The sequence below is a fragment of the Camellia sinensis genome, chromosome 4, assembly GCF_055761805.1.
Source record: "Camellia sinensis isolate YWXY chromosome 4, ASM5576180v1, whole genome shotgun sequence".
NCBI lineage: Eukaryota > Viridiplantae > Streptophyta > Magnoliopsida > Ericales > Theaceae > Camellia > Camellia sinensis.
In genome coordinates this window covers 78644859-78668893 of record NC_138964.1, presented here as the reverse complement: position 1 = coordinate 78668893, position 24035 = coordinate 78644859, and the positions used below count along the sequence as shown (strand labels likewise).

The following is a 24035-nucleotide window of genomic DNA, read 5'->3' as shown; positions in this document are numbered from 1 at the left end:
AAATTTAACTCTAAAAATAATAAATAAAAAAGATGATACATACTGGTTAGTTTTTGTTTTAAAAAATCGATATAGATGTAACAATATAGAGGCATACAATCTCTACTACTGCTCTGTCTATAGTTTTGATGGTTTGAATTATATTTATATTTTAAGAACCACATATTGTAATACTTTATGTGAATGAGTCATGTTGTAATTGTAATATATGGATGATACATACTGTGATTGTAATATTTTAAAATTTTAAACTTTCTTTTTTTGAATGAGGCATGTAATGATTGCAATACTTTTTTAAGTCATTAACTGTAATTTTTTTTTGAAGAAGTGCACAAGTTGAATTATGTTGAAAATTTATAAAATTTTAAACTACCAGATCTATTCGCATCTATCCGCTAATCTGCTCAATCCATATCCATCAAATCGACGAATGAATACGAATTAATTATCTTCAATCTACTAATTTGACGAACAGATAACAAATTAAAAATTCTGTGACCGCAATTAGCCCACACCTACCTCTGCTGTGAGTTTCATTTAATTATTTATTTAATAGAAAATTTACTACTTCTAACGTTATCTTATATAATAATTGATTAATTAATTAGTGTAAAAAATTTCCGAGCCCGATCGGATCGAGTCGAGTCCAGCGGTGAAAGCGGCGTAGAATTACATCGTCACCCATCTCCCCGGACCCACACTTTGCCTGTTGGGCTAGCTGGTGTGGGTCCCTTCCCTGGATTTTGAGGAGCAAGAAAAAGAAGAGAAGAAGAGAGGCCAAATCCAAATTTGAAGAGTACAAATTGGAGTGGAGTGTTGCAGACACTGCACTGCACTCTGCACATATATATAATATTATATAATTATAATATAGTGCTGTTGTTGTTGTTGTTCTATCTTATACTGTTCTGTTCTGTTCTCTCTCATGGAGGAAACAGTTGCCTCTCTTCTTCTCTAACAACCCTACCTGAAAGGGTAAAGTGAAGAAAATAAAGAAAGGTTTGGTTTTGTTTTGTGTGTTTTAATTTTGAAATAAAAATAGAAAATGGGGCTGATGCTTGGGACCAGATCACCACCTCTCAAGGCTACTGGAACTGGCGTCTCTGCTCGATTGGTTTCCTTCTTCTGCATTGCCAGCTTCTTCTTTGGAGTCCTTGTTGTCAACAGGTCATCTTCAATAATGCTATGGATACAAATTTCCCAAAAAACCATGATTGCCTTTCTAGATTTGTTTTTCATCTTCTTTGCTTCCTGCTGCTTTGTTTTCTACTCCCATTTGATCTTGTTTTACTGTGTTTGGTTGAGGGATTTGGGAAAGAAAAGAAAAAAGGTGTGTGAAATTATGTTCACTTACCTTTTTCATTTCTCTAAAATTAGAAATTAATTAATTTGTTCTAGGTTTTTGTTTCTTGAGATGGTTGAGTTGTATTCTCTGCTGCTACTTTGGATACAATATTGATTGATAAAAACAAAAAAGCCAATTGATAACTATTAATCATGACTGAAATTCTTACCAGTAATGTCAGATAAGGGGCTCATATTTTTAATTTTCTTCTAGAATTCCCTACAAGTATCTCAATGGGTTTTGTTCTTAGGTTAAGTAATCACATACAAGGCTGCAAATCTCATGTCTCACTCTATCCTTGCATTGCAACCAAATGTAGGGATGTAAAATTGTTGTTTGTTTGATTTTTACATGTTTTCTTATGCCATCTGATTTAAATAGTTGAGTTAATACGCAATGTACATGTCAAAATTGAGAGTGGAAATTAAACTTGAAGGGAACTTGAATTAGGTGATGCATGTCTTCTTGATGCTAGTGTTCTCATCAACCTCAGTTTTAACTTTTATATATGCCTTTCCAGATTCTGTTTCATGAACAGTGTTGTAATGTCACTTAAAAAGAAAGAAAAATATAAAAGTAGGTTTTAGAATTTCACCCTTGATTCAATCTGCTTCTTATCTTGATCTCAATGAATATCCTCTGTCTGCTTTCTCAAATAAGAATATGCTCTACATGACTATAGAGTGTTACCGATAAATACTCACATATTTATAATGCTCTAAAAATATGCCACGTGTAATTGATTAGATTGATTAGCCGTCAATGAAACCCTTAGCATGCCATTTTCTAGAGAATGCATCTTGTGGCTAACATCAGCATGGTTCCTGACAGGGTCATGCTTTTTTCACCTCACAGTATGCAAATTCATTTACTCTTTCTGTTTTTCCAATAGTTATAGATACTATGAAACGCTTCATGTTTACGAAACCCTTTCAAATGTTTGTTTTAATCAAATTATACTGAAGTTTCAGGTATATGGTCACCGGTTCCCTTGACTTTGCCACAAGGATGCCTGCATTTTTCTAATTAGATTTTGTAAAGCGCTCGCATATCTAATTTAATGGCTGTCTTGATTTCACATGTGCTTTGTTTTATACCTTGTTCCTAGGTTTTGGGCTGTTCCAGAGCCAGTCAAAATAGATGAGACTTTATCTGAGGGAAAACAGCTATCAAGAGAACTTCAACCTGTTATTAATTGTGAGAAGAAGGCAAGTCACAAGAATGATATATTACAATTACAAGCCTTATTGCCTCTTCTAATATGTCTAGGTAATTTCTTATGTTGTTGTAGGAGGCTATGGTTGAGCCAGGGAACATCCTTTCTCAAGTTTCACAAACACATGACGTAATCATGTAACTTTCTGCATCAAGCTGAATTATATGAGTGTCCCATTTTATGGAAGCCTTACAATTGATTCTTTGTTATTTATGAAGCATGGACACCACTCCGGAGGTCGCGTACAAGTGTCCAACACATGTCGGACAAAGACACGGATACGGACATGGACACGGACACTCTCCGGACACGTGTCGGACATGCTGGGACACTTTGGACATGCTGAGGACACGCAAAAGACACGTTGGGGACGCACTAGGGACACGCTAGGGCAACGCTGAGTACTATTTTTTTCAAAAAAAAAAAAAAAAAATTAATTTGTTTACTAAAATAGCATACTTGAGGTTGATAAATTTGACAAAATAAAATATATATATTAAATATTTAAAAATATACATATAATAAAAATATAAAAATATATGTTTTGAATGTGTCCCCAACGTGTCGTGCCTTTCGTTTTTTGAAAATTTACATGTCGGCGTGTCCGAGTCATGTCTGTGTCGTATCACGTGTCCGTGCTTCTTAGGTTATTTTATATGTATTTCTGATACAAGAAACTCCAACCGATGGCACAAAATTTTCAGGACATTGGACAAAACAATCTCTTCTTTAGAGATGCAGCTTGCCATGGCTAGAGCTGCCAAAGCTGACAATGAGGAGGGGTCTCCAGTGATTATGAAACCGGACACTGAGCAGTCAAACAAGCGACCAAAAGTTTTCTTTGTTATGGGAATTATTACTGCATTCAGTAGCAGAAAACGCAGGGATTCGATAAGAGAAACTTGGATGCCTCAAGGTTTCATATGGAATTTGTTTAATTGTTCTCTCCCATTCACCATTAGTCCTCTTCATTTGATCTTGTTGCTTATATGAATTTTGGTACTGTCTATCTTAGGAGATGATTTAAAGAAGCTAGAGAAAGAGAAGGGAATAGTAATTCGGTTTGTTATAGGACACAGGTACGTTATTGTAAGTGATTGGCATTTAAGTATTCAGTTTGCTTTATTTATCAAAAAAAAAAAAAAAGTATTCAGTTTGCTTCAGGTTCATGGTTTTCCAAAATATAACGGATTTGATGCTGTACAGTGCAACCCCTGGTGGCGTTTTGGATCGTGCTATTGAGGCTGAAGAGAGGCAACATCAGGATTTTTTGCGGCTGGTATGTCAATAATTTATGGCCATAATACTGACCTGTTTTACCAGGCATTGTTGATTAGTGAAAAATCAGGGAAAGGCATGCTGCAAAATAAACTTCATCTTTTACTCCCTCTATCCCATATTAATAGTCCCTTTTGAAAATTTCAAACTTTTTAAGGAAACATAATCATTACATTTTGAATTGAAATTGTAAAGGGTTAATTCCAAAAATGCCCGTCTATTCTCATTTTTAAATATATTTATAATTACTTTCCAAGAGGTAATGTTGGAAATATTTACGTTTAAAACTTTGACTTTTCAAAGTGGACATTGATTTTGAGACAACAAAAATGAAATAATGGACTAATAAAATGGGCCGGAGGGAGTATTTTGTTTGATACTTTTTCATATATATATATATATATATATTCTCTATGTATGTATTATTAGCAACAAATGGAAGTAAAATGAATTATGCATGGTTACATGGTCCAATGGGTTGGCAGAAGAACCACATAAATTCTAAAGACATTTGTTGGGCTTTCCTTAATGGCCAGGAATTTTGAGTGTCTTTGGTCCAGACCAATCTGGGAAACTCATTTGGGACTAGCATTAATTGTGTTGCAGAACCATGTGGAAGGATATCATGAATTGTCCTCAAAAACCCAAATATACTTTTCAACAGCTGCTGCAAAGTGGGATGCTGACTTCTATATTAAGGTTGACGATGATGTGCATGTCAATCTAGGTTAGCATATCTTTATTCTATCCACCATCAATCTCTGAAAGGCACAAACTCCTGATGGCTGATGCAATAATGGAGCACTGAACTAGTTGGTTTAATGATGTGGCAGGTATGGTCGGTTCTGCTTTAGCCCGCCATCGGTCAAAATCTCGAGTTTATATTGGCTGCATGAAGTCTGGACCCGTCTTGGCACAAAAGTAAGATAATGAAATCCTCTTGTAAACTATTTCTGATTATTGGACATGCATGTAATTTATTACATACATATATGCAGAGGGGTCAAGTACCATGAACCAGAATATTGGAAATTTGGTGAGGAGGGAAATAAATATTTTAGGCATGCAACTGGACAAATTTATGCAATATCCAAAGACTTAGCGACCTATATTTCAGTAAATAGGTAAGGGCTTGCTTCACAGCATCTTAATCTTTGAAATTTAATGCTATATGAAACGGTTTGCTAATAACATTTTTGTCTGTAGACACATACTTCATAGGTATGCAAATGAAGATGTCTCTTTGGGTTCCTGGTTTATTGGTCTTGATGTTGAGCATATTGATGACCGAAGCCTTTGCTGTGGGACTCCTCCTGGTATGATTTGCCATTATGTACTTGAGTTCCATGGCTTATCATCTTCTTTCTTTATAATGATATGCACTTGCTCACATGGACCAATGAGAATTAGTGATACATTAATTTAGCAGACAATTAGTGGGACAACAAATGTCAATTAATCGTGGACACTACTAATTATTGTTATTCTATTATCATTTAATATGCAGATTTTGCATCTCATCAAGAATAATGGAGTTAACCTAAAGGTTAAAACCATTAGTGTACATGATTAATTCCTTGTATGAAGAAATCCAATATGAATCTCAGTTCAACTTAACTGCAAAATTGTGTTGAGGTTATTGGACTTAAGGTCAGGGGGACTAAAACATGAGCCGCCCTATATCTCCCCCTTATCCCTGAATCCAATGTTTGGCAATTTATTTTTTATTTTTATAATCCTAGCCCTTATCCCTCCATATGGGATTAGTTATCCCCAACTTCCGAATTATCTCCCCTCCATCCAATGGTTGTAAATAAAATAATCCTTTCCATTATCCCATCTAACCAAAGCACAATTAATACTATGGTACATATAATCCCATTCATTGTGCTATGGTATTACTTGTCCGCCTCTTATCTCATGGTATTACTTTTCCCTATTCTTGTTCGTGAATCAAATATGACCTAAATGACCTAAGACTAATGGTGTAGAAGCAGTAAACGAAGACGCAAGTCAGGGTTTCTGAATGCCCTCAAATCAGTAACTATCATTCAAAGAACCACCATCCAGGGTGTCAAGGACCTTGTCAATTTGATCATCATGAAACGGTAGAGATGACGAAGAAGGACGAGGAACAAAAACTGGCATCGATAGAGAAGGAAGTTCTGTAGGCAAATCTGCTGACTACCGGGTGATCCTCGACTCAAGACTACGCTTGTACCTACCCTGCATGCATCGTAAGAGACTACAAAGACTTTGGAAAAGTCAATTTTACTTTGTTTGGTTTGCAGTTTTCAAAAACAGTTTTTTGGGTTTTCAATGCCTATTTTTTTTTTTTCAGTGAATTTTTTTATTACTTTAACCAGTTTTTTAGTTTTAAGATTCACTTAATCTAGATCCACTTAAAAAGTACAAAATTTATGCAAAAATCTTCCAAAATTTTGTTTTGTTCTATTCAATGAATTCTTTAATATTGTTGCACAAATTTCGTACTTCTTAAGTGTATCTAGATTAAGTAGATCTAAAAATTAAAAATATATATTTTAAAATGTTAAAAAAATTTACTAAATAAAAAAAATATGGATTGAAAACTCAGAACTGTTTTTGAAAATTCCAAACCAAACAGATGTCTCAAGACGGAGCATTGTTCATCTTCTTTGTAAGTTCATCAAAGGTTGTAGATGCAGTTGTATTTCATTGGAACTTGTCTTTCTTCATACAGTTAGTAATGAATGAGAGTCATAATGGAACTAAACCCCTTAATGAACCTCTTATAGATTGTGGCTAGTCTTGAAAATTATGAACGTTGATAATAGACTTAGCAATGGTCACTCTCTGATAGTTTTGACCTTGTCAAGGTCAGTTGTAATGCCATGCGTGGAAACTATGAACCTTAAGAAGAGTACTTGGATCTACATGAAACAACAATTTTTTAGATTTGCATACAATTTTTTTGCACGAAGTGCCTCAAGAATTAAATGAAGATGATCCACATGTGCTGCCTTAAAATAGACTATCAAGAATTTTCCTATTAATGGATGTAAGAACTGAGTCATTACACTTGAGAAAGTGCTAGGGGCATTAGATAGACCGAAGGGCATGACTAACCACTCACAGAATTAATCTTGAGGCAGTCTTCCATTCATGTCTAGGCCTAGTGCAGATTCGATGATATCCACTACGCAAATCAATTTTTGTGAACCATTGTGAGCCAACCATATGATCTAACATGTTATCAAGGCTAGGTATGGGAAACCTATACTTGACAGTGATCTTATTAATGGCACGACTGTTTAACACATACTCCACAAGCCATCCTTTTTAGGAGTCAACAAGGCATGGACAACACAAGGTCTAAGACTATCTCTAATGAAATCTTTCTTCAAAAGTCCCTCCTTCTACCTGTCTTTTTAGCTCAACATGCTCCCTAGGATTCATACGATAATTTGGAAGGTAAGGAAATTGCGATCTTGGGACAAAATCTGTAGCGTGCTGAGTATCCCTAATGCGTAGCAAGTTAGCAACTCATCAAGTAGCTCTTCAAAAGTTACATCTTAGAATTCTCTCAACAACTTGTTGATCTTAGGAGAAAGGTCAACTATATGGTTAGATGCAATGCAACTTAAATAACTCCCTCAGTCACTAAAGCTCATACAAAACCAGTTTCCTTTTCCACTTTATCAAACTCTTCCTTGCTCAAGACAAGAACATTTTGTTTGGTAGGTGCTTTAGAGGAAGACCTATGTGTTTCATTCTTTTCCTTATCAGTGGCTTTTGCAGGTTTTAACAGGATAGTGTTACCTCAATGCTTAAATACGCAGGTGCTCTATTTTCAATAATTAAGCACTACTTTATCATACAACGAAGGGTGGCCTCCATAGATAGGATATCACACCAAATATGGTTGGAGTAATCCCCCATTTGGATTGGAACTTGGCACTTCTCTGGCAGTAAAGTCTATTCACCCAAGCAATTCTATATAATTGAGGGTTGCAATTTTAAATTAGCAACAGTTGACTTGGAGACCATATTCATGATACCCTCACCATCAATGATAGCGTTACAAACTCTATCTCCACATTTCATGAAATTTGGAAAGATCTTTGTGCGCTTCCACTCATCAACCCTCGCAATAGTAGATTAAGTACTCTTCATGACCATGGTTATCAAAACTGCGATCTGGATCATAGGATCGTACTATCCTACATTGCTAAAATGATTCAAATTGTTGTAGGGTCAGTTTTATAGCATTATCGCGGGTAGGATCGTATGGGATTGGGTAGGATTGTAGGTAAGATTGCAAGTAGGTCTCTAGTTTTGTGATTTTTCACCTTTTTGTAAATATGTATCACATAGATTTGTTTTTCTACCTTGATTTTAACAAAAAAGTAGGATCTTACGATCCTCAATTCGATCCACAAGGCCCTCTCACTAATTCTACCTAGGATCTCAATTTTAACAATTTTGCTCATGGCATAATGTGGGTGTCGTCATTTTCTTTAATTTCTTGGCCCTTGTCCTCCTTGATAGGTCGTTTTACACACAAAAAATAAATACTAAACTGTACCAAAATTCCTTAGAATGACGGTGAGTCTGTCAATTTTGCACAAACGACGTTACTTGATTATACAAAATGACTATATTGTCCTTTTCATTTGAGTACAAAAAGACAAAAATACCCTTTAATCCCTAAATCTCTCATACCTACACCTCACCATGCGCTCTCTCTCTCTCTCTCCGGCCACCACCAATACAACTGCCTCCAGCGATCCTTGAGCCCACCAGCGATTATTCTCCTTAACCCCCTTCCTCCAATGGTGACCTCTCTCCCTCGCCGCCCTCTCTCCCTCGCCGCACTCTCTCCTCTCTCCTTCCGGTCGCCTTTGCTCATCCATCGCCATCGCCATCGCCATCGCCATCGCCAGATCTGGAAAAATATAGGGGGAGAAGGTAAGAGGGATGAGGGTTAGAGAGACATGTTTGAACAGATAATAGCAAGTGAAGTGGCTGGTTATGGAGTGGGCACTTTGCTATTTCTACCCTCAAAATCGATGCTCTCATTTCTTCTTCCCAGTTTCAGTTTTCACTCTCCTTCATTATTGTTTCTAGATTCTATTCATTTGTTAATGTTTTGGTCTGTGTGAGAATGTTTTTAATATTAGATTTTACCAATTTTAGCAAGCAAGATCGAAGCTTGATCTACTTCTGGGGGTGATGATTTGCTTAAATTGGGTTTCTATTCTTTGTTGGAAATCCAAACAAGTTCCTATTTGAATTTTAATGTGTGTGTATATATACATATATATTTGTATATAAATATACATATATCTGTTAAACAAATTGTTCCCATGTTTATATATTTGTATATATATACATATATCTGTCAATATGTTAAATTGTTCTCATGTTTATATATATATATATATGTTAGAAGAAAAAAAAAAAATTGTTCCCATGTTTGAATGTATGTACATATATATATACAATCTTGTTCTGGGTTGTTATTGATTGAAGAGGTGAAGAGAATTGTGAAGAAAAAAGCATGGAAGATGATGAAGAAAAAATAGAGTTGGGTTGTCTCTGTTTTGATGGAATCGAGTCTGGTCTATTTAATGGCGATTCGGCGGCCGAAGATTAAACAAATTTAGAAATTAATTTAATTGAATTTTATTTTCTTTGCTAGCAATCAAAATATATTTGCATGTGTTTATATATATATATATATATGTATTTTTTCGTATATATGAGATTTGTAAAATTAATTGAACTGGGTATTGCTTTGTTTGAATCTGGGTATTGTTTTTTCTTAACAAGACACTTGAGGGCCTTATGGGCATTTTAGTATTTATCTTTGATGACATCAGCAGTTTCTGTTAGTTGTGTGAACGACAGTCAAAAAATGGGAGAATCTTGATATTATCAATTAAAGTAGGGGATGTTTTTGTAATTATTGAAATCACAGGAGAGGTCTTTGTATTTGTCAGAAACCTCAAGGGAGGTAAGTGTAATTTATCCTATATTTTTACTATTTTAAAATATTTAATTTATTTACTAAATATAAATATCCAAAATTCAAAATGCTTATACCTGGATGCATTTGCTCCTTGCCTCACGAGGGGTAAGACGCCTTGCATTACGTATTTGCTTTTAAAAAACTTTGGTTTCTATATACTCAGTATAGAAATATGATTCAATATTTTTGGAATATCATAAGAAGATAAAACTCAAATAGTTAGATAATGAAAAAATTCAAATTTTGAAAGTCTCAGCAAATCTTAGTTCCCCTCAGGTTGAAGATGAACATTGAGAATCCTTGGTTTGCTTGCCAAAAAATGAAATCAAACTTTCCCCAAGGCCTTGGTAAGAATATCAGCATATCAACATGTTAGTTGGTGGCAGAGAAGTAGCCAGTTTGGATGTTGTCGTATCATGCCCTGGTTTATACGCCGGTGGATTATTACTAATTTATGATAATTAGGGTGATTAAACCCAATAAAGTTTAGTTTTAGAAGAATGTGGCATTTAGGAGTCAAAAACTCCAAATATTTTATTAATGAGGAAATCCAATTCGAGATGAATTTAAATGAAAATACTGTTTTTCGCCGACTTCAAATATCTATAAGCTCAATCTCATACCAATTGCTTAGAATAAAATATGAATACATTAAAGATAATTAACGTTCAGTCCTGAATTACAACTCTCAAGTTTAGGCTTTAAAAGCCACGAATGAACTCACAACCCTAAAATACAAATTACATAAACATCCAAATAAATATACGCTTCCTAACTAACTAATTTTATAAGTTCATAAACAAACTAGTTAAATTTACTCGTTGATGCCCAAAATAATAACAAAACTCGAAAAAAGCCTAGACATAATTAAGCATAGATATACGCGTGCAAACCCGCAAAAGATTTAATTGTTATGCATGACCACCCAACTCGATATTATCGGAGATGGAGCACCTGAGATGGTGAGTGAGCAAACACAACGGCTCACCAATAATCATCTAGGACATTTGAAATGGATAAATTACATGCAAGAATCATATTATCCCAATTCTTATTATCTTTGTTAAAGTGGTAGCTACATAAGTATCTCAAATCCCAGATAAAATCAATACTATCGAAAATCAATGAAATAACTCATCAACAGTCTAGTCAAACCTTGTCGAGTCTAACTACAATACAATCATGTCCATAAACTAGGAGACTATTCAAGTTCCTAATCCCATATTCATGGCTTACTAACAGACTATGGGGAAAACAACCCCGCGCAGGTTTATGGGCTCTCACCGATAGAAAGCCGTAGCACCCATCCTTGCTACAAGGTACACAACTAACCAAACTGCTAAACGAGCCCCAAACAAAGCAAACAAGCCCAAGGCTAAATCAATACTCTAAAAAATATATCCAAACTCAACCAATTTCAACTTTCAAGTTCATCAACACTCCTAGAAATTCACATTTCCTTCACAATGTATTTTATTTCCATCATTCACCTCTTAGTTCCATAAAAATAGATGTTTTCTTTAAAAAAATTCATTTTTAAGTTACAAAGTTTTCAAGAATTAATTATATCGGTCAAGTCATAAATTTTGTCACACTCATCTATTATAATCATTTACCATGCATATATACCCAAATCCCATGATATAACATATAGTAAAAATTTAAGAACATAACTAATAATCATAAATAAATTATCCATCATCTCTAAACTAACAACACCACCAAAACCCCTTCAAATTCAATGAAAATAATCTCCAATCATTGATATTAAACTAATAAGCAAACTTTTATAGAAATTAGTATACTAATCATTATGAAATCCAAATGTATATCTAGACACATATCATTTTCTTCATCACCAATTTTACTTTGGTGATATAATTTCTTGAAATAAAATGAAACAATTTAAAAGCCCTAATTTTCTTTAGACTAGTGACATGGAAATCATGGTGTTAAGCCACTACATAGACGAATATCTTCAAGGACACCAAATCAAGTATGATATAGTCATGAATGACAAACTAACACTATGAATCATAACAAAATCATGGATTTAGTATACTAATCAATCAAATAAAATAAAATAATAGTAACCCTAACATGCTTTCTATACATTTCAAATAAAAGAGATGAAATCCCTACCATATTTTACCACAAGGGATGAAGAGAGATGATGCAACGAGAGTAATGTCCCCAAGAAGTTTTAAATCCAATCTTTTAAGAGGTTTGAGCACCAAAAGTTCCACCAAAATCTTCAAATGATGAGTATTTCAGTGAGGAAGGGAAAAGGAAAAGAGGGGGAGTCTCACGGTAGACAAGGGAATAATGAGGAAAAGGGTTTGTGTTTCCTCTCTACAAATATATCTATCTAACTATCTTTCTAATATATTTAATCTAAGTAATACATAAGAAACAAAGATAAAAGGGAAAGGGGAGGGTAATGAGTTTGCAGCCAAGGGAGAAAATTGGGGGAAAATTCCCTCCAAAAGTTGAAATGGAATTGACTAGCTAAAAACTCAATTTCATTAGGGTGAGTCATGGGTATTGGATCAAATATTTATTCGTGAACTTACAAACAGTCTAAATAAATTTTACAAACACTAACAAGTCCAAATAAATATTTTTAAGTCATGGGTTTGACATCCCAAACCCAAAAAAATAAAGCATGCACAAATTTAAAGTGGACCCACCAAACTGAATTAATTGATTTATGCAACTAGGTTCAATTTAATTTAAAATAAACATGATCAAGCACCATACTAAATTAATCGAGTCAAGTACTATTGCTAATTAATTTTTGATTAGTGAGATACATGGATAATTAACACAATTTAATTACTTAATTAAGGAAATAAATTCACCAGGCGTTACATGTCATGTTGTACTTTTCCACAGGTATGATGACAATCAAGCTCAATATATGTTAAAATTGATGTATGTATTATTGATTAATGTTGTTACAAGATACATGTTTACAATTCCTATACAATCTATATATAGAAGAAAATGTGGTAGTAGGTGTAGTGGAGATGATAGTGGGTTAGGTGAAGTGGAGTGTGTGGTGAAGTGGAGGTAGGTGAAGTGGAATGTGTAGTGGAGTAGGTGAAGGTAAAGATGGGAAATTCTAACAGCCCCCCGCAAACTCAAGGAGGATAGAAACTAACCAACTTGAGTTTGAAGAGAGGAACAAAACAAGAAAATACATAAAAAAAGGATAGGAGACACTGTATGGTCGTGTCAGACCAGTGGTGAAGACACTGTATGGTGGTGTCATAACGTTGCAGAGGACACTGTATGGGGGTGTCATAACGTTGTAGAGGACACTGTATGGTGGTGTCATAACGGTGTAGAAGACAGTTTATGGGGTCATGGCGGACCGTTGTAGAAGACAGTTTATGGGGTCATGTCGGACCGTTGTAGAAGACAATGTTGTGACAGTTTACGGAGTCTTGCTGGACCCTTGTAGAAACTAACCGGAATCAATGTCGGGACAGTTTACAGAGTCTTGTCGGACCCTTGTAGAAACTAACCGGAATCTATGTCGGGACAGTTTACAGAGTCTTGTCGGACCCATAAAGGAGCTAACCGGAATCAATATCGGGACAGTTTATAGAGTCTTGTCGGACCCCTTAAAAAAATCGCATCCTCAAAAGGTGCGCCCAATTTTTCAAAAAGGCGTGCCATCAAAAGGCGTGCCCACTTTATCAAAAGATGTGCCATAAAAAGGCGTGCCATCAAAAAGGCGTGCCAGGTTGTCGGCGTCAAAAGGCGCGCGATGCGCGTGGCTGCCTCTGTGTCATGGTCTTTATAAACCGAAGCGGAGGAGGCAGAAACTGAGACAGAAAAACTGAGAGAAACCTCTGAAAAATTCTTCGTTCTGCTTAGAAAGAGAGGTTTTGCTGAGAAGAAACTCTGTAACACTCTCTATAACACTCTGTTGCCCAGAAAAAATGGCTTCGTCTTCCCGCGGGCTGCTCACCCTCTTTCCCGACCTCAACGAGTCCACAGGAGAGAGAACTGGTGCGGTGGCCAGTGAACCTCAACCAAACACCGCTGGGTATACTCCGTTGAACTTTCCGATGCGGTCTGTGGAGCAAAGAATGGCAGGGCTGTCGGATGTGGAGGCCAATCAGTATACTTTGAAGGCATGTGTGGAAAGCATGACGGCGGTCACAAATTTGTCGAACCGGCTGCAGAGTAGGACAAATGAGGTGCAGCATTTAAATTCCCAGCTGGCTCTGCTCCAACGCATGTATAAGGATGCGCGAGCAGAGATAAGCGTGCTAAGGGCAGAAAATAAGGAGCTGAAGCGGAAGGCCACCGTGATGTTCCGATTTGGAGGGCCGCCATATGCTGCAGTGGAGGAGCAGGGAGTAAATGTGCTCGGTGGCATGGGAAACACGGAGGCAACACCGGCAAGGGCCGCCCAGGACGGAGGCAAGAAGAAGAGACCGGTGGCAGAGTAGAGAAGCAAAATCCCGCCTGTGGATGTTTTTTTTGTTTGTTTGGTTTTTTTTTTTTTTTTTTTTTTTTTTTTTTTTTTTAATGTAAAATGGTGATCGGGGTGAGCCCCGACATGAATAAAATAAGGGAAAGTTTGGTGTGCAAATCTGTATATTTTTGGTTTTTGTTTATTTATTTATTTATTTATTTATTTTTAATGGAAAAGGGAATATAAAATAAAAGAAATAAAGGTAATATGGCAAAGGATAAGAGAGTATAATATATTATACAGGTTTGGTGGGAACGTGGTGTGGTTTGAATTTTTTTTTTTTTTTTTTTTTAATGTTTTGTTGTGTGTTGGTGCAAAGAAATAACAATGAAAAAAAAGATGAAAAATAAAGTGAAAGAGAAATAAAAAAGGAAAGAAATAATAAGAAGAGATGGGAAATCAAAACGAGAGAGTGAGGGAAAAAGGAGAATGGTTCACGTGGGTTCGTGGCCCACGATGTTGTGAAAATCTGCAATGGTTGGTTTTTTTTTTTTTTTTTTTTTTTTGAAAAAAAAAAAATAAAGAATAAAATAAAAAAAAAAGAAAGTGGAATACAAAAGGTGGACACTGCCAGTGAAAAACATGAGGGTAGTGATTAGACCATGTTTTAATAATAATAAAAAATGAGACCACTTGGGTGGGCTTTTTTAATAATAATAAAAATTGAGACCCCATGCGTTGTGTGAGTGGGTGGTCTGTGTCAATGGGGTGCTGGGTGTGTAAAACTGTGTAGTTTTAAATGAGACCACTTGTAGTTTTAATAATAATAAAAAATGAGACCGCATAGGAAAGTCCGTGGGTTTCTTCGTTTTCTCCAACCCCTGACTCAGCTTTGCGTACACGAAGTTGGGTAAAGATTCTAACACTTTCGCTCTCAGCCTCTTCACCTCCTCTCTGCTATACTGCTCAAGCACACCTCTTATCAACGTTCCGTTTCTCACATTTTTTCGAGGTATGAACACCGAATAGCTCCTCGGCTCGGAAGGGACGAACCAGTCGTACTGTATATAAGCGGTCCACCGCCAGAAAAAAAGGGGATCGAACCGGCCATCATGCAGTCGAAAACCGACCTCCGAGTGTAGCCGCCGCCTCTCGGCTGGAGACAGAAATCGGAGTTGAGGAACGCTTCCAGGATCGCCGTCGTGTCGTCGAGATAGTTTTCCCGAACGCAGTCCACGTGGCGACAAACGGGGGAGGCGCAGCGGCACTGGGTCTGTAAAAGGCCTCGGAAATCCTGCTGGATGGATTGACGAGCGCCGCCGACAAATGAGAAGAGGCTGGACCGGGGTCGGGTCCGGACGAAGCTTTGCCATGCGATGACGTCGGAGTCGGACCGGGGGTGGAATATGGTGGGGTAAGGTAAACCGACCTCTGAGTGCACAAAACACAGACAGCAGGTTGAAGAAAGGAAATTTCAAGGTATGTGTAGAAAAATTTTAGCAGACTAGGTTGAGATCCGGCGGACGGCTAAGGTGAGGTTGCCGCCCGCCGGTGAAGCGAAAATATTAGATTCTAAACCTGCTCTGATACCATGTTAAAATTGATGTATGTATTATTGATTGATGTTGTTACAAGATACATGTTTACAATTCCTATACAATCTATATATAGAAGAAAATGTGGTAGTAGGTGTAGTGGAGGTGATAGTGGGTTAGGTGAAGTGGAGTGTGTGGTGAAGTGGAGGTAGGTGAAGTGGAATGTGTAGTGGAGTAGGTGAAGGTAAAGATGGGAAATTCTAACAATATATTTTGTTCACTCATGAAACACTGGGTTAGCAATGATGTTTAGAGCTGTTTTCTTCTTGGTAGTTTTGTGGGGCCATTGTAACAGAAACCAAGGTCTGCAACAAGATAGCATAGCCAAGTCAATTAACAACAATTTGTGCCTTGGTTCGACTTAGAAAATATGAGGAAGAAGAACTCCGAAAATATGAGGAAGAAGGAATATATTTCTGTTATATTCAAAACTTCTTATCTTACAAGACCAAATGACACTCCTTATATAGGAGATATTACAAACATCATTATAACCCATTATATGCCACTTACATATTATATATTACCACTATCTACCACTATCATATTATATACATGCCATTATCTACTACCAACACCACTATCATATTCTATACATGCCACTATCTACCACCAACACCACTATCATATTCTATACATGCCACTATCTACCACCAACACCACTATCATATTATATACATTAACTCAAATTTCCAGCACTCCCCCTCAAGCTGGTTTGAAGATATCTTCCATAGCCAGCTTGCTAGTCAGCTTATCAAATTGCTTCTTGTGTAGTCCCTTCGTTAGCACATCAGCTAATTGTTCACCTGTTGGAAGGTAGGTCATACAGATTATGCCAGCATTGATTTTCTCCTTGATGAAATGTTTATCCACTTCTATATGTTTTGTGCGATCATGTAGAACTGGATTATGAGCTATAGATATAGCTGCTTTGTTGTCACAATAGACCTTCATAGGTGTCGGGTGAGAAAGCTTTAATTCTTCAAGAATTCTTTTAATCCACATTACTTCACAGATTCCATGGGCAACAGCTCTGAACTCTGCTTCTGCACTACTTCTAGCTACCACATTCTGTTTTTTACTCCGCCATGTAACTAGGTTCCCACCTACAAAGGAGCAATATCCGGATGTTGATCTCCTGTCTGTAACACTTCCTGCCCAGTCTGCATCTGTGTATCCTTCAACTTGAAGATGTCCATGTTTCTTGAACAGTAAGCCTCTCCCTGGAGTTCCTTTCAAATATCTTAAGATCTTATAAACGGCCTCAAAGTGCTCTGCCCCTGGTGAGTGCATGAACTGACTTACCATGCTGACTGCAAAGGCAATATCAGGCCGCGTATGAGACAAGTAAATCAATTTTCCCACAAGTCGCTGATATTGTTCCCTCTCTTTGACTTCTTCAGCCTTAGCAGCTTGTAACTTCAAGTTAGGTTCGATCGGAGTCTCTACCATCTTACAACCAAGCATACCTGTTTCTCCAAGGAGATCAAGAACATATTTTCTCTGATTAACGAATATACCTTCCTTGGATCTTGCAAATTCCATTCCGAGGAAATACTTGAGGGCTCCCAGATCCTTAATGTGAAATTCTTTTGCGAGTTTCTCTTTGAGGGCTGCTAACTCTACTTCATCATTACCAGTTAAAATGATGTCATCAACATAAACAATCAAAATTGCAATTTTACTGTTTTTTGAATGTTTATAAAATATTGTGTGATCTGCTTGACTCTGCGAGAAGCCACAACTGATAACTGCCTTCCCAAAGCGTTCAAACCACGCTCTTGGTGATTGTTTGAGTCCGTATAATGACTTGTTTAATCTGCATACTCTGTCGCTTCCAAGTCTCTGCTCAAATCCCGGCGGTAGGCTCATGAACACCTCCTCTTCAAGATCACCATTGAGAAATGCATTTTTAATGTCAAGTTGATGTAGAGGCCAATCTGAATTTACTGCAAGAGATAACAGTACTCTGATGGAATTTATTTTAGCAACAGGAGCAAACGTCTCCTGATAGTCGATCCCATAAGTTTGAGTGAAGCCTTTAGCCACTAGTCTCGCCTTGTATCTCTCAACGCTTCCATCTGCGTTACATTTTATCGTAAATACCCATTTACACCCAACTGTTTTCTTGTCTTTGGGTAGATCAACTATCTCCCAAGTACCACTTCTCCTTAAAGCATTCATCTCCTCCATGACTGCTAATTTCCAATTCGGATCATCCAATGCTTCCTGTATATTCCTTGGAACAAACAAGTGTGAAATCCTAGATGTGAAAGCTCTATGGTTTTTAGACAGCCTTTGATAGGAGAGGTAATTTGCAATAGGATGTTTAATGCAATTTCGGACACCTTTCCTAATTGCTATAGGAACATCAAGGTCGGAAATAGAAGGAATAGGATTACCTAAAATTTCGATGCCAGAACTCGGGTGGACATTCGGGTCATTAGGATGGACATTCGGGTCATTATTCCTCAAATGAAATCGCTTCCTAGTATAAACCTGAAGCTCAGGATTTAGATCATTTTGTAGTACTTCTCCCCCTAAACAAGAATCTTCTTGACTAGGCACCATAGAACTTGGTTCTCCTAAGTGATCATTATCAGACAGATGTGGTTTTTGTGTAGGATAAATGACATTGGGGAGCGGGATAGAAATATCCCAAAAACGATCTTCTACTCCACTTGTCTCCCCCTGAAGAGAAGTGTTGGGGAAATAGGATTTTGTTTCCACAAATGACACATCCATACTCACATGAAATTTCTTGGTTTGAGGATCGAAACACTTATACCCCTTTTTGTTTGAGGAATAACCCAAAAAAACACATTTTATAGCACGGGGGTCAAGTTTTGAACGAAATTGACTGGGAACATGAACATAGGCAATACATCCAAAAACTTTGGCGGGTAAATCAGAAAACAACCTCGTGTCAGGAAAAAAAGTTTTGAGACAATCAAAAGGTGTTTTGTATGTTAACACCTTTGTAGGCATCCTGTTTATCAAATAAGAGGCTGTTAAAATTGCTTCACCCCATAGATATTTAGGAACATGCATGTAAAATATTATAGCACGTGCTACTTCAAGTAGATGTTTATTTTTTCGTTCTGCAATGCCATTTTATTGAGGGGTATCCCGACATGTAGATTGATGAAAAATCCCCTTTTTTTCCAAAAACTCACCCAACTGCTCATTGAAATATTCTGTTCCATTATCAGAATGTAAAATACCAATTTTGGTTTGAAATTGGTTTTCAATCATATTGTAAAAATTTGTGAATAAATTTTTCACGTCAAATTTTTTATTCATCAAATAAATCCAACATAAGCGGGTATGGTCATCAATAAATGTAACAAACCATCTTTTACCAGAAAGAGTAGTGATTTTAGAAGGGCCCCAAACATCACTATGAATCAAATAAAAAGGTTTGGAAGCCTGGTAAGGTTTTGGCAAATAAGTAGAGCGATGAAATTTTGCAAAAATGCAACTTTCACAATGAAAAGAAGAACAATCAATCCCTTTAAATAATTCTGGAAATAAATGTTTCAGATAAAGAAAACTAGGATGTCCTAGCCTATAGTGCCATAGCATTATTTTTTCTCGAACAGAGATTGAACTAGTACTATTAAAGCTCTGAGCTTTTTTATTACTAACAGGTACTTCATCAAAGTAGTAAAGACCTTCAAGCATCCTAGCACGCCCAATCATCATCCCCGAGTTCTGGTCCTGAAATTCACAATGGGATTCAAAAAATGTAACACGACAATTAGAATCCTTAGATAGTTTACTGACAGACAAAAGGTTACAGGCTAAGTTGGGGACGTGAAGAACAGCATTGAGATTAATTTTCTCAGTTAGTTTAATAAATCCTTTTCCTGCAATAGGTGAAAAACTACCATCGGCTATTCTGATTTTGTCATAACCAGAACAAGGGAAATAGGTACTAAATAAATGGGAAAAACTAGTCATGTGATCGGAGGCACCGGAATCTATGATCCACGGAGAGAAGTTTAGGCAAGAGAAGGCTTTAGGATTTCTACCTGTTTGTGCCAACAAAACACTAGGAGTACCGGCTGAGGAGTTGGATTTTATCAGCTTTAAGAGTTGATCAATCTGCTCTTTGTTGAAGGGACCTGAATCGGCTTCATTAGCGGTAGGAAAGCCACGATTCTTCTCTACTTGTTTGCTGCTTTTCCAGTTGACAGGTTTGCCATGGATCTTCCAACACGTTTCGCGTGTATGGCGAGGCTTGTTGCAAAAATCACACCAGACCCGTGGCTTATCATCAAACCTGCGCTGGTAATTTGCAGCCTTGTTGGCCGCAGCATCGCTAATTAAAGCAGAAATTTCAATTGATTCACCAGTACCTTTTTTCTTAAGCATGACGCTCCTTCGGCTCTCTTCCCTTCTGACTTCGGCAAATACTTCGCCAATGGATGGGAGAGGAGGTCTGCCAATAATTCTTCCTCGCACTTCATCGAACTCGATGTTGAGGCCGGCAAGAAACTTGTAAATACGGCTGTCTTCCACAGTTTTCTTGTGGTGGTTGCAGTCGTCAACCGATTTCCATTCGTATGTGTTGAAGATGTCAAGATCCTGCCACAACCTTTTCAACGAATTGAAATATTTGGTGACGGAATCATCTCCTTGACAAATCTCTCCCAACTTCAAAGTTAATTCGAAAACTTGAGATTGATTTCCTAGGTCAGAATACATCTGACTAACATTATCCCACAATTCTTGTGCAGTAGTATAGCACATGTAATTAGAGCTTATATCCTCCTCCATGGAATTGACCAACCATGTCATAACCATGGAGTTTTCAGCGTCCCAACTGTCGAACAGCGGATCATTAACAGCAGGAGCCTTCTTGTCACCAGTGATGTAACCGATCTTTCCTTGCCCACGGATATACATCCGGACAGATTGTGACCAGCGGAGAAAATTATCACCATTTAGGCGGATGGTGGTGATTTGGACAGAGTGAGAGTTGAACGTTTTCACCGGAATGGCAGCGGCAGGGGTTGAAGTGGTTTCGGACGTGACTTCCGACATGGCTATGACGGTTTTAGGGCTGCTGTGTTTTTTGTGGCTCTGATACCAACTTAGAAAATATGAGGAAGAAGAACTCCGAAAATATGAGGAAGAAGGAATATATTTCTGTTATATTCAAAACTTCTTATCTTACAAGACCAAATGACACTCCTTATATAGGAGATATTACAAACATCATTATAACTCATTATATGCCACTTACATATTATATATTACCACTATCTACCACTATCATATTATATACATGCCATTATCTACTACCAACACCACTATCATATTCTATACATGCCACTATCTACCACCAACACCACTATCATATTCTATACATGCTACTATCTACCACCAACACCACTATCATATTATATACATTAACTCAAATTTCCAGCAGTTCGGTATTACTAGTATATTTTTTTTGTTTTCCAAGAAATGAGACTTGTGTCGAGGAAGATGCAATAGGTAGAATGTGTCATTGGACAACTAGCTGAGTCGAAATCACAAATTATTGTAAGTTGCAAAGCATTTGTAGCAGATAAAAGTACACCTTGAGTTGGAGAACCTTTTGGGTAATTTTTGGAAGATATATAGTAGTTGCAAGATGAGACTTCCTAGGTGCAGCCATAAATTGTGGAGTATTTGAACAACATGAAGTATCTCAGGATGAGTTATTATAAAGTATATAAGTTGGTCAATGAGTTTTTTATAGGGAGTTGGATCATCTATGTTGGGGAATTAGTGTGTTGATAATTTTCATAAATAAAATGTGTAATAGGTGTCTAGGTTAGGTGTATTGGTTGAGTGTTGTCCAAGATTGAAGATCATTAGAGACAATGCGATGTGCACTTGGTATAATTGTATGAAGATATTGCATTAGTTTAGGACACATTTTTAGTGCTTAAATTTTATTAGTTTGCCCACTTCTAAGTTATCTATGTGTTGGGCTAAAACTTAATTGTTTCGTCCGAGGGCATGGCTATAAGCTGACTCAAATTGCACTAGAGTTGGGCAATGTTGAATCTTAGAATGTAGATGTAAGAGGAGCGCTCGAAGCCTGTTAGAGTGTGGCGCTGAGTCTACAGAATTCTGATCCTAAGAGGTGTGCTTGAAGCCATACAAGCAGATTTCTGAATCTCTATGACTATATAAGACATCCAATTATATGAATCTAAAAATATTCATTAAAAGAACTTGCTACCTTGAGAACATAGGAAATCTAGTTCTTTTTTATTATGACTGATTTGTGAAAAGCTTCTTTGACTGTTTTGACAAAAACCTTACATACTCTAGCACTTTGATCGATCACTTGTGAGTGGAGTTTGAGCTTGTGAGCTAAACAAAAAAGAAGCCAAGGATAATGGCATCCAAGGTTTGGTTGTATTGTAGGTCATTTTAAGCGATTCTTTTTTACAAAATCTTGACCTAATTTACTATGTAGGGTGTACACCGTTGTATAAATGATTACATGAACTTACCATTCTTTGGGATAACGGTGTTTATTATCTTTATAATGCTGCAATCACGTATATGTAACGGTGTCTATTATCTTTATTTATTTACAATGATATTGTGAGAATGGTATATGCATAAATAAGATATTGGAATTGAATAACTGAATTCTTAACCCACGTGGTAGTTTTTAATCTGTGTCAAATTGTTTTGCCTATTCACCCGCCTCTGGGCACAAATGCACCTTCCTTTGTGATTTCATCAATCTAAAAGAGGACGATCTTGACTATTCAATGTCAAATTTTGTTCCATAGGAAATGGCACTGGCTGAAATGGTAACAAACCCTTGTCTTGTAGAATTTCTAGCATGTATGTACATTGCTGGAGTAAAATTTCTAGTTGCGAGTGACGAACTCCGATGCCCAAAAATAAGTTGAAGGACCCACCAAGTGGGTAAGATGAAGACAACTATTGAGAAACACCTTGGTTGGTGTTAGATATTTGTTTCTTTGTGACATTACAATTATTTAATATGCAACTTTAATCACAATAAAATCTGAATTTTGACAAAATAAGATGTTTAATGAAACATTAAATAGAGACATTATGATTGACAAATAAGATGTATGAAAAACAAATGGCAAAGTAATAAATTGTGCCTTCCAACTTAGATCACCTTAGTGAATCAACCTGCTTGTTACATACCTAACCAACCTACTTGTTACATCCCTGGGGACTCGGTTTCATCTAAATCAATTTTTCGGTTACTAGCATGTTAAATGATTTCTTCCAAATATAGCATTGCATCCTTACAAATATGCATGGCATATATGCACAAGAGGTAACATATTCCTTAATAATGTTGATTTTTTGGTTGATAGATTGTGAATGGAAAGCTCAAGCTGGGAATCCTTGTGCTGCGTCTTTTGATTGGAGCTGCAGTGGTGTATGCAAATCCGTGGAGAGAATGGAGGAGGTTCACCAACGTTGTGGGGAAGGTGATGGAGCTATCTGGCACACAAGTTTCTGAAACATTTCCTCCCCGTAATTACTTGTATCATATCTGTGCATGTGTAATGATTGGAAGGTTCAGACAACATCTGCCCGATTTTTGCTTATTGATATCTCGGGACAGTTGATGTACTGTTAATTTAATTACTGCACCTAAATGAGGGAAAATTATGAAATTTTAGTTCTTGCTTAGTCTTAGCCCCAAAAAAACAGAAACTTTTATTTGGTGTAGTTCAAACTCCAAAAAACCTTGATCATTGAGCTAATTTTTTTTTTTATAAAATATTTCTTTGACATTTTATTTATATATTTATTTTTTTTGTTTTGGTCTTGATTCAGCTTCGAATTCATTTCACTGAATCCTTACCATGTGTGATGAGTTATACCAATGTGTACATCCTACGCTGATTGCTCTGTGTCAACAATTTTGTGATCAAACTACATCTCTGATTCCATTTCGACATAATCCACATATCCATCATCAGCACCTTTCAGTAGTCTCTACTGCATGTGTGCGGGCGTGTGTATGTGATGATTTATGAAACACTGATGTTGACGTAACACGAAACAAAACGTTCTTTGTATCGTATAGGCCTTAAACCATCTTGTTTTTCTGTTGCAAGGCATTTTTGGATAGCCATTAAAGCTTGATT

The 24035-nt window shown here is 36.8% G+C and overlaps 1 protein-coding gene across 2 annotated transcripts; it reads left to right on the top strand.

Annotated features, from left to right (window-relative positions):
* The first annotated feature begins 591 nt into the window (after positions 1–591).
* Positions 592–23687, top strand: LOC114290489 (Galactosyltransferase family protein). Of its 2 annotated transcripts, none has more exons than XM_028234440.2 (11): positions 592–1167; positions 2454–2553; positions 2640–2698; positions 3266–3477; positions 3577–3640; positions 3768–3840; positions 4446–4566; positions 4673–4760; positions 4838–4963; positions 5046–5155; positions 23253–23687. In XM_028234440.2, the coding sequence occupies exons 1-11, from the start codon at positions 1046–1048 to the stop codon at positions 23399–23401; spliced, it is 1224 nt and encodes a 407-aa protein (XP_028090241.2). In that variant the 5' UTR covers positions 592–1045; the 3' UTR covers positions 23402–23687. The 2 variants fall into 2 exon arrangements, with proteins under 2 accessions (XP_028090241.2, XP_028090233.2); XM_028234432.2 differs by having other exon boundaries at positions 2637–2698.
* Positions 23688–24035: the final 348 nt, after the last annotated feature.

Coding starts and splice junctions, on each gene's coding strand:
- LOC114290489 (XM_028234432.2), top strand. CDS start 1,046: ATGGGGCTGATGCTTGGGACCAGATCACCACCTCTCAAGGCTACTGGA. Junction 4,567..4,672: donor TGATGTGCATGTCAATCTAG/GTTAGCATATCT, acceptor ATGATGTGGCAG/GTATGGTCGGTTCTGCTTTA. Junction 5,156..23,252: donor TTGCTGTGGGACTCCTCCTG/GTATGATTTGCC, acceptor TTTGGTTGATAG/ATTGTGAATGGAAAGCTCAA.